We start from the raw sequence: 18,531 nt of genomic DNA, 5'->3' as shown, positions 1-18,531 counted from the left end.
TTTTGAAAGTAACTCACTAAAATCTCATAATATGCATAGAAAAAGATGCCCATAGCAAAACAGTTACCCCTTTTTTCAATTTTATACTTGCTTTGTACTATTACTAATGCTTTCACAGTTGTCAATACTTGATTTACACTATTGGTAAACCTTTTAGTTTTAGAAACTTGGCTTATAGCAGACCTTTTAGTTTAAACTATTTGAATTATACTATTAGAAACACTTATATTATTTTAGAAACTTCACTTAGTAATTGTTTTACAGTGTTAGATATCTGATTTACACTATTAGTAGCCTTTTCACAGTTTTAGATACTTGGCTTATACTATTACTAATCCTTCTACACTTTTATAGTGGAGTTACACCATCAGTAAACTTTTGCAGTTTTAGATATTTGTTTTATATTATTAGTAATGCTTTCATATTTTAACTATTTGACTTATACTGACTGTTTCCAACTTATGAAATGTTTATTACAGAGAAATACATACACATATATAAGGCCAGGCTACATTTTGACCCTCTACTTAGATCATCCTCAGGCATGAAAAAAAACAATAATTAGGTACATTAGAAAATACAAGATCAAAAGTATGTTCTAATCATGTGAAGCAAGAACAACAATAAAAGTAACTAACAATATTATTGACTTCCTAAAAATAGAATCACTGGAGGCAAGGTTATAATACTTAAAGTTTGGAGCTGAAGCAACATCAACAATAAAAGTAACCAACAATATTATTGACTTCCTAAAAATAGAATCACTGGAGGCAAGGTTATAATACCTAAAGTTTGGAGCTGAAGCAACACCAACAATAAAAGTAACCAACTATATTACTTATGTTGCTTCAGCTCCAAACTTTAGGTATTATAACCTTGCCTCCAGTGATTCTATTTTTAGGAAGTCCTAGTCCCAAGCAGGCCAGGTTTGTTGACAGGTAAGACAACAAGAAGAAGATGGAAGTTATCTGAGCAATTAAGTTTAGAGATCCCATTAGCAAAATCAGCTGTAAAGAATAAAACAACACAATTTTTCAAGTCTTGTCTAATATTTAATATTTTATTGTGACTCTTTACAAATGTCACAGCTATATTATTTTCAACTCAAACCAAAAATGTAGAAAAAGAAAGAAAAAATGCAACAATAAATTATTGTTGTTGGAACCACAAACGAATTATTAGAAAAATCATGAACATTTTTAAATCAGTGCACATTAGTTGATACATACACTTAAGTGCATATTAGTTGTTACATACATAAAATTTGAGACAAGATGTATCATATACATCAAAATTAGACAAGTCATCTTTCATCTGCTGATCGGAGAGAAAAATTGTCTACAATACTTTTGTTACTCCTCTATTTTAAATAAGTTATTCTTAAATCGCACAATTTTATATGTTTTAATTTTTTATCTGTATTTCCCCACATAATGGGATCAGAAGGAACAAGATATGGAGATATAAACCTAACATAAAAACATTTTCATAGAGCCATTTTCTTCTAATGTAAAATGAAATACAAAAAGTTAATGATTATCACTATGAATGCTAAACTAAGCGTATAGTAGTAGTATTTATGACTTTTATATTCTGTCAATAGGTAATTTGAATATTATTTAACACAAACACACATACAAGCTAAACAGGGATATAGAAATATGTAATTGTGTTTTATTCAACAAGATATTGTATAAATTTGGTAAATCATACCAGACAATGCCTGAAGATATGAAGAACATGCAAAAAGCCTAGTTCCCTTACAGAATTAAATAGCCTGATCTTTATGAAGCCTAGATCCCAAAATTGCTACTTATTTACACAAATTAGAGTAAATGGAAACTGTAAAGTTCACATGCACATCTTTGAATCCATGTACCTAAAAATCACATAATTACCAAAGCTACACTTTTCCAAGGCCATGCATATACTATAGAAACTAATGGACAGTACTAAAACTACAGTTCTACAAAGTCATGCTCAGTTATAGACATAAAGAGGGAATAACAAAGATAAACTTTTACAAGGTCATGCCCTATAACTGTCACTAAGGGGAATACTAATGGTACACTTCTCCAAGGTCATGAACCTGCTACATACAACAAGGGGGGAATACTAAAGCTACACTTGTACAAGGTCATGCTCTGTTATAGACACCAAGGGGGGAATACTAAAGCTACACTTTTACAAGGTCATGCTCTGTGATAGACACCAAGGGAGGAATACTAAAGCTACACTTCTACAAGGTCATGCTCTGTTATAGACACCAAGGGGGGAATACTAAAGCTACACTTTTACAAGGTCATGCTCTGTTATAGACACCAAGGGGGAGAATACTAAAGCTACATTTTTACAAGGTTATGCTCTGTTATAGACACCAAGAGGGGAATGCTAAAGCTACACTTTTACAAGGTTATGCTCTGCTATAGACCCTAAGGGAGAATAGTAAAGCTACACTTTTACAAGGTTATGCACCTGTTATGGACACTAAAAAGGAATATTAAAGCAAAGCAGCATTTTCCAAGGGTCATGCCATGTTACACACACCTGGTGAGAAAAAATAAACTCTGTGTAAATACTGTCTGTTTAATACCAAACAATAATGTGATTTCATTAATAATACCATCCATAAGTCAACTTCAGCAAACATTAAATGCCAACAAACCTCTACAAAAAACCATGCCATCAAAACAGCAGCAACTGGGTTTCCTCCTTGAGTAGTGTATTGTACAACAGGTCTCAAAACAGCACCTACATATTATAAAAATGCTGCACTGTTAAGAAATATAAAAAGCATATAAAGAACAGTTATTTTCATTGAATACAAAATGACTAAGTATCTGTAGCTAAAAATTATTGTTCTCATTCAGTTTTACATTAATTAAAGAGCAATTTTTTTCTCAAATCAGTGTTTCTTTAACTCTCTCACTATGGGGTCAGTTGATTTGAATGACCTCGCAACCATTTTGCACTCGTTATAGTTTCCATATTATAACTATTAAAACAGTATGTGTATCTTCACAAAATTTGGCAATTTTAGTAAACATTACAAGTCTTTTGTACATGAAAAGTCAGATTTATCTAATGAAGCATTTTTGCTCAAGATTTGTCCATGATTATATAGTCTTTTTTTTTACTAGTCTGAATGCAAAGTGATTTCAATGTTAAAATTAAAAATACTTTTCTTCATCTGAAAACTTAACATTTCATTTGTATAATCTCTAAAACCTCCTAGATATAATTTCAATTTTTTTTGTCAGTAAAACTATATTTTATCTGATATTTTCTCTACCCTAACTCTATTATGAGTCTATACAAGGTTGGTCAATTTAACTGACCTAGTAATCAGCAAAAAAAAATCTAAACTACCCTTTTTCCTTTTCATAATGAAATCAAATTGTAGCATAAAACTACATTCATTTATCTTAAGTAGCTTTAAACTCAAAGCAGCATACATCTATTTATACTTAAATTTTATTGTTTTATTGCCCTTTGAACCATATCTAACTACAATTCGTGCCATTATATGTTGTAAATCACTTGTCGAACATGAAGCTCACATACAGTATCGAATCACATTACACATGGACTACTCGTCAGCGTAACTTATGAACATTTTTTTACAATATTATTATTTATTTTACCAAATCTCATCTTAACCTAAAAAGTTTCTTATTTTTACATTTTCGTTACTTTTATAACAATTTGTTGTCGACTATTGATGACACATAACCCTACTTTTTTATACTAATGGTAGTACTGCACTAAATAATTTTTTATTCAATTAAATAATGCACCAAAGAACGCATAATAAGAAATTGCAAAAAGCAGACAACATCCCATAACTATCACACTTTTTATGGTTTTCAAACTATACAATAAGAGCTTTTTAAACTTCATTTAAGCTCGTTGATGTGTTTTCCATGGGAATCAAGCTTGAACGGAAAGTAAAATTGCCAGTTCTCTTTACAGAGAACAATGTAAAATAATATGTCAATTGATAGAGTAAAACCTTAGCTTTCTATATTGTTATAAATGATATAGTATTGAATGTCAAAGAACTATTGGCAATTTCTGAAAGAGAAGCTGTGACAGGTGGGCATGGCAAGTGGGGTCTGATTGTCCATTTCATGGCTCTGTAACCAAATAAGGTTGAAGGCTATCAAAATTATGCTTTGCCTGTGCAATGACAACATTATAATTAGTAATTTATGTTAAATTTCGTACTTCTAGGAGGGGTGGTAAATAAATCAGAGAAGAGGGGAATGATTATAGAGAAAACGTCACAATTCTCATAATTGGGGAAATTCAAGATTATTTTTAGTATTGCTTCATAAAATTAAGAACTTGAAACTTGTGTACTATTAAAATATGGATTATTAGCTATGTTTCTATGCTATATTTATTGGTATACCATGAAAAGCAAGCAGTTTGATTAAAGTTTGATTGTAACTCACTGAAACCTCATGACATGGGCAGAAAAAGATGTCCGTGGAGAGAGGGTTAACATTATTTGTATTTATATCCTGATTTTTTTTAAATCTATAATGCATTTACCTGATGTAATGACAATGCACTTCAAACAACCTTCCTGCTCCAAACTGCAGATTTCAGCTGGTAATGTTACTTAATGTCAGCTTCTATGCTTTCATATTACTCCAAAAACAATTTAAGCAACACAGAACACTGTATCTGTAGGGGCTAGTTTCTATTATAACTAAGTTGTAAAAGAAAGAGGAAGTTTTTTCATAAGGTAAGTAATATTAGTGTTTACATTTCAATGCACTTCTGTTGAATTACATCTGCACCAAAGATATAATTTCAAAGTCATATAAAATGCCAATTGGAACAACTAAATATTTTTGGAGGTTTGAGATTTTCTTGAATTCAATTAGCTAAAAATATACATGATGTTTTTTTAGTAAATATTTTAAGGTATAAAATACAATGATCTAAAAATTATATTGAGTGATTTATATGCAAGATACAAATAAAATCAAATTATTACAGAAGAACTGTGAAAATTGTTTTGCTGTTTTAGTTTGTGGCAACATAATAAAAGAAGAAAAAAATCCAAAACTGAATGTTTTCCTTTATCATTACTGAACTAAAATGCACTGGTAATTTACCTGAATAACTGTGTTTGAATTATTAAAACATCCTTAATGTATTTAGTATTTTTAAAATGGTGTTTTCTTGTACCATTTTTGATTGAAAACCTATCAGACAAAAGTTATAATTTTCCTACAATGAAAATGTATTTCTGATAGGTACTTCCCTCTTCTCACAAATTAGCTTATCATATCCATATCACTTTTGATCCAGGTATACTCTTCACTCAGTTGAGGAATGTGCAAAAATCAGGGCAAAAAATTAGAGGAGCACATCCTTGTGGAAGAGAAAGTGATCCTAACTGGAGAAAGATATTGTAACTCAATCCCACAATAAGAAAGTGGGTAAATGAGGATGTGTCCCATGGTGTAGAGTGGATAGGGTGCAGTAGACTGTACTTTGCAAATCAACTCCATCCAAAACCTCCTCACGGGGTACCAAAATCAGCATGAGGGTAGGATGAGAGTCATACTATCTTCACCTCATACCCAAGAACCGGGGATTTCTGAACTACTCTGATTCCTGGGCATTACACAGGATGAGCTCTGAACAATCAATCTGAAAATGTGACATCCAGTATCGAAAAAGGAAGACTATCACATGCAATCAACTCCTGTGACTGTGAAACAGGTTGAGACCATCTAAAGGGCAATAACATCCACGTAAGAAAAGAGAACAAGGGAGAGCCTAGGATAGAACTGGAAGAGTCCCACATATTTAAACTGTGACCCACAACACAAAAGGAGGAATCGAGGAAGGAAGATAGACAACCCAAAACCTGTGTGAGGACTTATGTTGATTGGTTCACTCAAAACCAAAACCAGCCTGCTGGATACTGACATTCATGCGAGGGTAGGAAGAGGGCTCCCAATCAAAGGGGTGAACTGCATTTTGACGTCTCACTCCATTGTATATTTAATGGCAAATCAGAAGATATTATGTCATCTACACCAGCAGAACACAACTGTCCTACTTTGAACTGAATGGTTACAGCCTTTTTAAGTGGAATCCATCTATGCAGGGTGCCTCCGTGGTCAACCACCCCATTGGCTTACAACTCGTAAGTAGTAAGGACTCTCATACTTCACTACAAGAAAGGAGGGTGAGAATGCATTGGAGAGCCCTGGGGAATGTTGACACTCGAGAAGTGCAATGGGTGATCATGAAACCCTATTTTGAAAAGTAGACCATACCAATTTATTCAACCAAAGCATCACAGGGATGGGCGGCTATAACCTTCTGCTTTACCCATGAAGTTCATGGGTGGTACAGTTCAGGACGGGCCAACTTATGAAGCAAATATTGTGAGGTTATTCATCTACAAGCAATCTTGTGAAACACCCTATCTCAAAGGTGAGCATGCAGAGCCATGAAATGAAAATACTATTCAACATGGGGAACAATGTGAATTTAAGAGTTAAAGAATGCCTCGTCAGGCACCACTTGCCAAAGAATGGGATCCAAGTAATGAAGGTATGAAGATTGGACTTCTGAAAGAAAATAAATGTTTAATAAAGACTTATCCAATGTCAGGAGTCACACCGAAGATTAGAGTAGAGCTACAGGTTTAAGGGGAAAACCCGAGGAAGCCAAAACCGCGATATGATGTAAATAATGGGAGATGAATGAGTTAGAGTTAGTCCACATGCCCAATTGTAGGATTTCCTCCATAGGTCCACGAAGACAAGAAGCAAGGAAAAGGTGAGGTGTCAGATCTGATGAGTACAAATTATGCTGGGAAGAGGACAAGGAGGACTGAGCCAACTGGACCAAACGATGAATCTAATTGGTAAGTTTCAAAGGGGTGAGATTCCTGGATAAAGAGATAGGAACTGGATCCACAAAAGGAAGCCGTGCGCACAATATAACAAGAGACAGGTGAAACAAAACACAAGGATATAGGTTTGATTGGAGGTAAAGTAAGGGAATGGAGGACTACATTAATATTCCAATCCAGAAGGGCAGGTTGCCGAATCTGGAAGGAACAGATTAACATGGTAAGGACAGGTGAGAAAAAAGTCCTGTGGTAATAGGAAAGGTGAAAGGTATAAGGGATAAAATTGCCTGATAACCTGAAATCAAGGAGACTGAAGACCCCCAGTTGAAAAGCCACATTAGAAACTTGAAGATACCAACAACAGTAGGGCATGCAGCTGGAAAATCCTGAGCCTGGGCCTATGAGTAAAAGACCTTCCACTTTTGCTGATTCACTTCCATGGAGGAAGGATGGACGGATTGGGCCAAATGAGAAGCTACACAACAGGAGAAACCAGATCTCCTTGCCAAGAACCAGACAAAAGCAATACATGAGGACATGAAGTGCGGGATGTAGAACCAATGATCGGGTTCGATGAAAGAGGTTGGGTGATAAGGGAAGTGGTACTGGAGAGAATAATTGTAGGTGGAGTAAATGAGGAAACCATGGTTGAGCTAGACAGTAGAGAGTAATCAGAAGGACCCAGCATGGAGTTGCATGGATCAGGGAACTACCCAATGAAGTAATTGGAGTAGGAATTTGTGTGCCCAGTCCTTGTTGAAAGCATCTATAGCCAAAGTCTAAGAAGGAGGAACTGGGGACCAAAATAGGGGTAACTGGTGATTGAGGGTGGTGGCAAAAGCAATGATGTGAGGACCCCCCCCTCCCCCAGACTGCAAAGCCAATGGAAAATGAGGGGATGAAGGGACCACTCCATTGGGTAAACCTTGTCAGGCAGGAAAGATGATCCGCCATGAAATTGAAAGCACCAGTACATGCCATGCAATTAAACGAATCTGTTGTGCATGGGGCCCAATATAGGGGATCCAATGTGTGAAAACAGAGGGATCTCAACTGGGTGCCACCTTGGTCATTGATATAAGCTATCAGCGTGAAATTGTTGGAATGGATCATTACCAGACAATGTTTGGCAATGGGAAGAAAGTAATCCAAAGCCCAACAAATGGCTAGGAGTTCTAGGAGGTTGATATGTAAAGTTTTTTCGTCTAGAGACCAATGACCCAAAGCCTTCTGGTGATTGAACCATGCACCCCAGCACTGAAGGGTGCATCCGTAAACAGATGTAAGTCCAGAGTCGGAAGAGGAAGCTGGACATCCACCAATGTGTGAGTCTTGTCCAAACACCAAAGGAAATCATCTACAAGGAAAAGAATAAGGGTGATGGGAGCATCCAAGGGATCTTGAGCAAGGTTCCATTGATCATGTAGAGTCTACTGAAGGGAGTGCATATGTGCATGGCTGAGGGAGATTAGTGGTGTTCTAGAAAACCACATCAATAAAAGAGACAGAAACCCACATGCAGAAAGTGAGGGAGCAGACATGGAATGGCAAACTGACAATTCCATAGAATGGAGTCTGAGAGAAGGTTGGGCCTGACTGAGCCAAATGTTGAAAAAAACACCCAAATGTACAAGGGATTGGGTCGGACTTCTCGAATTTGATCAACCAACTTACCTGAGCAGCTTCGAAAAGGAGCTGACGAGTATGACAGGCTGGCTCCTGTTTGTAATGGGCCAGAAGTAGCCAGTCTTCCATGTAAAAATGGAAATGCAGCCCCAAGGTATGAAGGTGAAGAGTAAATGTTCATACCACCCAACAGAAAACTTATGGAGCTGATGCCATCCTGTTAGGGTAGGGTGCGTAATTGGTATACCAACTCTCGATGGATAAACCGAAGATAAGGACGAGACCATTTTGAGATGGGAATATGCAAATAAGCATTGGAGACGTCCATCATGGTCATCCATAGACCTGGAGAAAACACCCACCAAACATTGAGGTAGGAATCCAGGTTGAAACATGAAGTGAATAAAGCAATTGAGGTGGGATAGATTAATTACAGGCCTCCAGTCCCAGGTCTTTTTGGGAACAACAAATAGAAGGGCATTAAAACCTTGGTGAATGATGTGGAACAGGTTGTATAGCCTGTTGGGCGAAGAGGTCCTGTATCACCTCTGTAGATGCTGGCAAATTACTGGATCCTGAGGAGAAAGGAAGAAAACATGAATCTGGGACAAGGGAGGTGGGGAAAGAAATGGAATTATGAAGCCCTCTGAGAAAACCTGAAGCACCCAAACATTAGAGATGAAAGGGCACCACTGATGAAGGAAGGCTGCAAGGCGAGCTCCCACCAGGTAGTCATTGGAACTATTGGTGGTGTATCATGCGTCATCGAGAAAAATGTTGAGCCATGGCACTGCAGGAAGGAGAGACAGGTAAAGGATAGGAAGGGGAAGGACGGAAAACTGAAATAGGCACCACATGTGGCACTGACTGAGATAAATGGGAAACTAAATAGGAAATGGTAGTGTTGCTGGGCAGATTCCACCAGAGACTAAGGATTCTGGGGCCATATCAAAGATGAAACATCTTAAAATGGAGCCATAAGCAAATCTCAGGTAATTGTGTACGAGATAATACAGCATCACGAACTAAATGGTCTCTACAACAAAGATAGCACGTATGTAAAGACAATAAATGAGCCAACTAGGGGGTAAAGAAAGAGAAGGCATCCCCAGACAACCTCTCAGGATTTCTGTGAAGAGCCTCTGACAAGAAATGGATCATGAAAAGTTACCACAAAAGGATCGTGATAGTAAGACGGAGGTCAGAAAATTGGTTATGGGTGAGAATGACGGGAGATTCAGGGCCTGCCCGCCCCACCTAAACAGGCAAAACCAAAACCAACAGCTGTTGGTTGAGATACGGGCAGTCTGCCCTATGAAATTTGAGGGCTGACTGATCCAAAGCCCATGGGGGGAAGAGGCATACTAACACCATCGCCCAACTGAGAGGCAAATGAACCTGAATGTCAGGGGAGGGGGGGAAGCACCAAATAGTGTTGGGAAGTATGTTCCTGCAATAACAAAGGACATGGGTCATAAGATATAGGAGCAAGGGATAAAACATCACATACCTGAGAAATAAAGACCAAAAAAACTATGAACGACTGAATAGAATCCTCAAGGAGGGTATGGAAAGGCACGGCAAAATCAGGAGGTAGAGGGGGGAAGCGGCAAATAGTGTTGGGAAGTATGTTCCTGCAATAACAAAGGACATGGGTCATAAGATATAGAAGCAAGGGATAAAACATCACATACCTGAGAAATAAAGTCCGAAAAAACTATGAATGACCAAATAGAATCCTCAAGGAGGGTATAGAAAGGCACTGCAAAATCGAGAGGTGGAAACAGGTGATCAAAGCCCTTGTCATCCTTACCAGGTTCCACAGGTTCAGGAGAAAGAGGGGCAATATCTGGAGATAAAGGTTGACCCATATAATGTTCAATTCCCATGCGAATAAACGTAGACAAATCTCCTATCGGGTTGCCAGTACCTGAAGCCTGTGATATAGCGCCTGTTGATTGTGTGACACCCTAAGTGGTGACATTAACTTCGGAATACATGGTGATGTAGTCGACAAAATCTTCTGAAGTAAATAAGAAATGCGACTGAAATAAGGGTAAGTGAAATGAAATAATGTAAAAAAATTGAGTATTCTAAATGAAATTAAACCACTTCGAGAAAATAAGGTCTCAAACACAAAACCAGACAAAAAAGATTTCCGAGTGCAAGCACTCGGAGTCCAAGTGATAGTTTGGCAACGCATGAGTGTACTATGATCCTATTGGTGGTTAGGTAACGCATGATGATTCGCATGAGACACACATTGGAATCATTTGATTCCAATAGGGAGGTGCAGAAGGCTTGTGGCATGCATAATAAAAAAGTTTGCATATAGAGGGCAGCAATAAACATAAATAGCTAATTTTGTGAGGGAAGTACCGTATTGGAAACTGAAATGCTAACACTTCATTTGCACCTTTTAATTTTAATCAAGATTTGATCACAACTCTCAATAGTAATTAAAATATTTTTTTATCTTGTCATTTATGTTAACAAAAGCACGAGTAACTTATTTTAAGAAAATATTCACACTGAAAAACTTCCATCAGGACACAATGATGACATTTGATATGAGCTCTTAAGAGTACAGACAGTATGTTGGTGACTAATATTTTACATGAAATACAAATCACAATTGTTTCCAAAAGACTATAACAATGTTTCATTAAAGTAGAAAGAAAAACAAAAACATAATTGAAGGTCATAATGATATTAACTTTAACAATAAAATCTAACCAAAAAGCTCATCTTTAGCAAGAGCCTCCAAAACTCTGGAAGAACCAATCAAATTGCTTAATGCTGCAGACAGGGTAGCAAAAACAATTCCAATAGCAACAAGGGGTGGTTGAAGGTTGATATACTGCATGTACAGGTAATTGTTTTTCAGCAGGAAGCTATAAAATGAAACAGATCATAGTTTACAGTTTTCTGAAAAAAAATTAAAAGATTGAAAATTGCAAGTTATTTATAATTAATATACAAATTAATATATCTTCATACGTCATAACTTCTCAAACAACCAATTTAACTGATGTTGTCTGTATAGAGCAGATTAAAAGAAGAAAAGTGCTGTGATCTAGTTGCTTCAAAAAAACATTATAATCATTGAATTTTCTATAATACTTGTATAAAAAATATGACAGAAAATCATTTAGAATGGTGGAGCCCTTCAAAATAAATGGTTGTAATTCTTATTGTTCACAAAATATATATGAATTACCTTTTGATCATTTCATTACTGTTTTGAATGAAATAAATAAATAAGGGCAAGTTTGGGTGGATGGCTGTTATCGTTATTGGACTCTTTAATGCTGAACAACAGATTCTATCATTATGCCTAAATTTTCTCCATACACAACATTACATACTACACATGGCAAAAATAAACTTTCACATACAGGAAGCTCCTGCTGATTTTTGTTACAAAGTTAAAGAAGTTCAAATAAAATATGATAATTACCAACTGTGCAATCTACAACAGAAGAAAAACTCTGCTTAAGTAAAAAAGGACAAAGACACTGCAATTATTCATTCATTACACTTAACAAAGAAATATTACGATCATAATAGTATGCACATTCTGTTAAAACATGAGCTATATTACTTGTAATATTGAAAAGGAAACTGACATAACTAACTTCACGTTAGCCATAACAAATGAAATCATAAAAACCACCACATCTTTACACAGAACATATTTCATAAAGATTTCAATTTATAAAAAAATATTTCAGCTGCAACTACCCATATTACATCACTGTGGTATGTTTTAACATCATTTCACTTTTCACAAAAGTTCTTGTTTTAAAGGCAAGCAGTATCATAGCTTCAAAATTAATCAATAATAACTATTTTAAACTAAAATCAATATATCTTTGGAATGTTTCATGAAACTTGTAGACTTCTGTCTAAAACCTAAATACTTCTAATGGAAGAACAAATATTACAAAATATCTGATGATAACCCCCCTTTCTTTCAGAAATCTACAATTAACAACTTGGGCATCAATGTCTTTGCAAAAATCACTGCTTTGGGACAGATATGTAAATAATGTTTTGCTTTATAGCATATTTTTGGGAAAACTTTAGATGTCTGTTTACAAAATACAACATGAATACTGTTTTTCATACATTCTAAACATTTCTACAATCTAAAGTAACAACTAATGCTAACTAAATTTTGCCAAAAAAACCCAACAAAGACTGGGGTTTATCTGTACCAAATAAACCTTCAAGTAGTGTGTGAGAAAACATTAGTTGCATTTTATTTAATTTATAATCCCATGCTCATTTAGGAGTTTAACTCTTTCTCTATTAGGTCAATCAATTCCAACAACCTCATAACCATTTTGTACTTTTTACAGTTTCCATACTATAACTTTTAATACACTTTGTGTATCTTCACAAAATTTTGCATACTTTTAGTAAACATTAAAAGACTATTGTTCATAAAAATTCAGATTTTTAATGAAGTATTTCTACTAAAGATTTATCTGTGAATGTATATAGTATTTCTATATACTAGTCCAGATGAAAGTGATTTGCATGTTAAGATTAAAAATACTATTCCTCATCTCAAAAGTTATTTGTGTAATCTCTAAAACCTCCTAAATAAATTTCAAATGTTTCTTTTCTGTAAAACTTTATATTTTATCTGTTACTTTCTCTACCCTAACCTTATACATGGTTGATCAATTTGACTGACTTTGCAACCACTAAATAAAAAACAAATCCTAAATTAACCTTTTTTCTTTCTAAAATACCTTCAAATTATAATATGAGACTACATTAGTTTATCCTATATAGCTTTACACTCATAACAGTACATATCTATTTGTACTTAAATTTTATTAGTTTATTGCCCTTTAAACCTGTCTAACTACTATTTGCATCATTATAAGTTGTAAAGCACTTGGCAAATGTGCAGCTCACACTACGCTATCAAATTACTTCATATTTTATATTTGTAGCTGGAGAGTAGGGGGGATAGGTGGCATTAATAACAGGAGATTCAGTCAAGATGTCTGTTATGAAATAACAATGTATCTCTGCATCAATGAGTTGTAAGAATGAATGAAATAAAGAGACTGGTCACAAAGTGAAACACAAAATGGCTAGCACTACTCACATGACTGGTCATTCTCATTCAAAGTAGCTTAAACTGTAACCTTGAGATATCACCTGAACTACCATTGAAAGAGATGCAGTATTGCAGCAACACCCCAAAGGTAGAACAGGTATTAGGTACTAGAGAATTAACAAAAGCAGGTAGAAAAAAATCAACTTAACAGCTTTCTCGACCATGTGTTATGTGAAAGCTGTTTATATGCAGTGCTATAAGGGTTACTCAGTTTTACCTAAATATACCACAATCTTACAATCACAAATAAGCTTGTTCACATTAAGAATGTTCATAGCATATTATAAATACTACACAAACTTTTCCAACTACTGTAGTTCTGTAAAATTAAAATGTTCTTTGTAAAGGAAGCTTAGTGTTTGTTAAATCTTATACTGCTGGTAAAGATAAACCACTACTTTCTATACATATCTTCTCCAACAATGACTGTAATCTATAAAACTAATATTTACACCCTCTACAAAAAATATTTTTGGATTCTTGATCACCCAATCAGCTAAGAAAAATGAACTTCACATTCATACTGAAAGAACTAATGGACATAAAAAAACATAAATCTTTCAAAGAACTACAGTTTATTGTTATGAATTATTATGAATATATTTTTCACTGTCAAAACATTTGGCTTCTAGCCACTTTTTGATGCTTAGTTAAGATATGTAAAGTATTCAATTATTTTTAATACAAATGTTTTGGGTGTAGTAAGATTTCATTTTTATCTGATCATTTAGTTAACACTTTTCATACAATTTCATGCTTAACTGCAGATTGATTTGTAGCAAAAATGATAGGTTTATTGAATTGTGAAGAATTGATGCAGCTTTTATCTAACTTTTTTTTTACCCTAAAAATTCTCAAAATAATACAAGTGAAAAAAAAAAAAATAAACTCCTCAAGTGTATAAATTTCAATGTTGCTCCTAAAGTTTTTCTTTCGTAAATTTTTCTTACTTTGAACAAGTAGCAGCAGTAAGGAATGCCATAATCAGATAAATCACAAAAGTGAATGCAGTTGCTGATAAGGTCCCACGTGGGATAGATTTACCAGGTTCTTTTAAATCTCCTGCAAAAGAAAAAGTTAAATCTATATAAATAAAAATATTATTTTTATTAGACTTTATAAAATATACTAAGAACTAACAAACTTGGTACAGTGAATTACCTATATGATAAAGTAAATACAGTTAGGGTAATTACGTGTTCATTTAACTCGCTCACTAAACATTACAAGTCTTTTGTACCCAAAATACCAGATTTCTTGATAAAGTATTTTTGCTAAAGATTCGTCCATGAAAATATATAGTATTTCTATATACTAATCAGAGTGCAAAGTGATTTTCAAGTAAAGGATTAAAAATAATTTTCTTTGTCTCAAAAATCTCAAATTTTACTTGCGTTATCTCTAACACCTCCTAAACAAAATTTATACTTTTTTCTCTAGAATACTTTATATTTTATCTGTTATTTTTTGTACCATATCTTTAAACAAAGTTGGTCAATTTGCCTGACCTCTTAAACACCAGTTAAAAAAAATAAAAAATAAATCTAAATTACCCTTTTTTACTTTCTAGAATGACTTCAAATTGTAATATAAGAGTATATTTCTTTATCCTATGTAGCTTTAAACTAATAACAGTAGACATATATTTATACTTAAATTCTATTGTTTTATTGCCCTTTGAACCCTAACTACTATTCATGCCATTACAAGTTGTAAATCACTTGGCAAACGTGTAGTTAACATTACATTATCAAATTACATTAAGCATGTGCTGCTCGTGAGCACACCCCATAAAGATTTTATTATATTATTATTGGTTTAACATAATCTAACCTTAGCTAACATAAAAACTTCCCCATTCTTACATTTTAATCACTTTTATAATAATAGATAAAGTATACACATGAAAAACATGGAAAAAAGTACTTACCTGGGTCTTCTCTTTTTTTTTGGTCGACTGTTGATGACACTTAACACTACTTTTTTTATACTAATAGTAGTACTTCACTAAATAGCTTTTTACTTAATTAAATAATGCATCAAAAAACATAGAATAATAACGTGCAAAAAGCAGACAATATCCCATAACACACTTTTTTTGGCATCATAACTATGCGACAAGAGCCATTAAAAATTCATCTAAGCTCATCAATGTGTTTCCCGAGGGAATCAAGCTTGAGCTGGTAACAAAATTGACAAATGTTTTTACAGGAAACAATGTAAAATAATAAATCATTCGATAAATGAAAACCTTGGCTTTCTATTCGTTATAAATAACATGGTATTGAACACCAGAGAGAAATATTGGCAATTTCTTAAAGAATATGTGTGTTTTCTTATAGCAGAGCTACATCAGGCTATCTGCTGTATCCACCCAGGGGAATTGAACCCCTGATTTTAGCATTGTAAATCCAAAGACCTGCCGCTGTTCCACCAGAGGACCTCTGAAAGAGAAGATGTGACAAGTGTGCACGGCAAGATGAGTCCAACTGTTTATTTCATGGTTCTGTAACCAAATAAGATTGCCGGCTATGAAAAGTATGCTTTGCCTGAGTGATGACAATGTTATAATGAGTAATTCACATTAAATTTTGTACTTCTTGGAGAGGTGGTAAATAAATTAGAGAAGAGGGGATGCAAATATCCCTATTCTCACACTAGGGGAAATTCTAGATTTTTTTTTATATTGTCTTATACAATTAAAAACATAAAACTTATATTAAAATATGGATTATTAGCTACATTTCTATGCTATATTTATTGGTATACTATGAAAAAAAAAAGAGATTTAATTAAAGTTTGAATGTAACTTACTAAAACCTCATCACATGTCCAAACAAATGCCCATGGAGAAAAGATTAAAATGTTTTTGTGCAACTGTATGCATGGTGAAATTCTACAGTGATTTATATTTCAGCAATATTTTGAGCCTTTACTCATATGGTAATGATTGCATCTACAGTTGAACGTTGGAAGGTCAAAAATCAAGGGGCTTTAGCAAATTATCTGTGATATCAGAGGGACAAGATAGCTGATCTTAGACTTTCATCTTGCTTAGTTTTAATGGATAATAAATGTACAGTATTAAATATAATACATGTTAGAGGAGATGTATTGGAAAGAATTCCAACAGAAATATCAGTTATGTATTTGAAATATCCTAGTACAGCTCCCCAATGTTCAATTGTAAATAAACCAAGTTCTATTCAGTGTACTCTGAAGGATTGAAATGGTTGCACAAAAAGCTTTTTATCCTCAAAGAAAGTTTCATGCCAAAACTGAGAACATATAGGGGGAATCAAAAAGTGCTGTCATCCGATAGCTACACCAAAAATAAGGTTGGACATCACCATGTGCTGCTAGAACTTTCTGTTTGATTATACAAAATATTCACAATGTAACCATACTTTTGACAACCAGAGATTACTTCAGCAAATAATTCTGACAGGGTAAGCTAACACTGTGTTAAGACATATCTTCACAAACTGAATTAATAGTCTTTACCATCCTAATAAACAAAGAATATTAACTGATTTCAAAAATAAATTTCATTCAGTAACTGATATGTATCATAGTAACCTTTAATCTGAAATTATTATTATTCTCCAAACATAATTTTCTTTATTTCAAATCCATCCTCTCTCATGTACTTACTGGATGTACAGGTTGTTTACTGTTGTTCTTACATGTGCTATGAATATTGATTGTCCTTATATAGAATAGAATCTCTCATGTACTTACTGGATCTACAGGTTGTTTACTGTTGTTCTTACATGTGCTATGAATATTGATTGTCATTATATAGAATAGAATCTCTCATGTACTTACTAGGTATATACATTATTTTCTGTTATTCTTACATGTACTAAAAATATACATTTTCTTCATTTAGAATAGAATCTCTCTTGCACTTACAACATGTACTGGCTGTGTTTTGTTATTCTTATATTTACTATGAATACAGACTGTCTTTGTTTAGAACAGAATTTCTCATGTATCTATTAAACAAACAGGTTGTTTTATAATCCAATATCTACTTTATAATTCTACACAAAAAGTAGTACACAGAGGAGAAACTCATAAAAGATTATATTATACAAACATTTTTACTTTCTGATCAAACTCAATCTGTTACATTTATTACTCAACTGCCAAAGTAATAGATCTGAAGATCTATTAAAATAAGTTATCTTTGGGAGTATGTTAGAGATGTAAATCAAATGTTGATAAGTAAATCAAAAAAGTTCACTTTTAATGGTGACAAATTATAAAGGTAGAATACTGTGCAAGAAGCAAAGGAGAATGATAGTTATATGTTTACATGATATCCTAGGTAATTATATTCAACCAAAACAGTTCAGGGTATTTTTTTGCTAAAAAATTACTGGGGTTCACTAGTGTTCATTCTATGCACTGTCATGATTTATTACAAAATGGTTCTTAAAACAATCTAAAAGTTGGAGCACTTACAATAAGTAGTGTATTTCTTACTTCTTTTTTTTTTTTATCAGAAGTGCAGACCACTGTTCCTAAGCTCCTTTTGGGTGATATTTTATTTTCATTAACATACACAGAATTAGCATAGTTCATGTAACTGCAGTTGAAATTTTAACAATTTTCAAGTACAAAAATACAGTAATATCAAGTGGGTACAACAAATACAATAATTTTTATCCAGCTTTCAAGCCAGGGTAAACCTTAGAATTCTAAACAGGGTTATATTAAAATTAATTTGAATATGAAAGTCAGCAAGTCATAACTACAATCAATATAAAATCACAGTGGAAGATAATATATCAAAACTATTAGGTCGTCAAGAAATGAATGTCACTTTTTTTAGATAAAAAAACCTAGAACAACATATATATATCAAAAC

At 33.9% G+C, this 18,531-nt stretch overlaps 1 protein-coding gene across 3 annotated transcripts in view; it reads right to left on the bottom strand.

Moving 5' to 3' along the window:
- LOC106465274 (solute carrier family 12 member 9-like) overlaps positions 1-18,531 on the bottom strand; it is a 154,394-nt gene that overhangs the window by 43,140 nt on the left and 92,723 nt on the right. For 2 of the 3 annotated variants that reach the window (XM_022393133.1, XM_022393132.1), the window contains exons 7-11: positions 14,606-14,717; positions 11,252-11,409; positions 2,666-2,751; positions 909-1,007; positions 786-811 (exon numbers count right to left, since the gene is read on the bottom strand). In XM_022393133.1, coding sequence (XP_022248841.1) covers positions 786-811; positions 909-1,007; positions 2,666-2,751; positions 11,252-11,409; positions 14,606-14,717 — 481 coding nt within the window. Of the gene's footprint in view, positions 1-689; positions 716-785; positions 812-908; positions 1,008-2,665; positions 2,752-11,251; positions 11,410-14,605; positions 14,718-18,531 lie in introns of all 3 variants that reach the window. The other variant, XM_022393134.1, reaches the window with a different exon arrangement.

Source organism: Limulus polyphemus, unplaced genomic scaffold (assembly GCF_000517525.1).
Source record: "Limulus polyphemus unplaced genomic scaffold, Limulus_polyphemus-2.1.2 Scaffold1891, whole genome shotgun sequence".
In the NCBI taxonomy this organism is placed as follows: domain Eukaryota; kingdom Metazoa; phylum Arthropoda; class Merostomata; order Xiphosura; family Limulidae; genus Limulus; species Limulus polyphemus.
The sequence above is the reverse complement of the archived record's forward strand: the minus strand, read 5'-3'. Positions and strand labels throughout refer to the sequence as shown.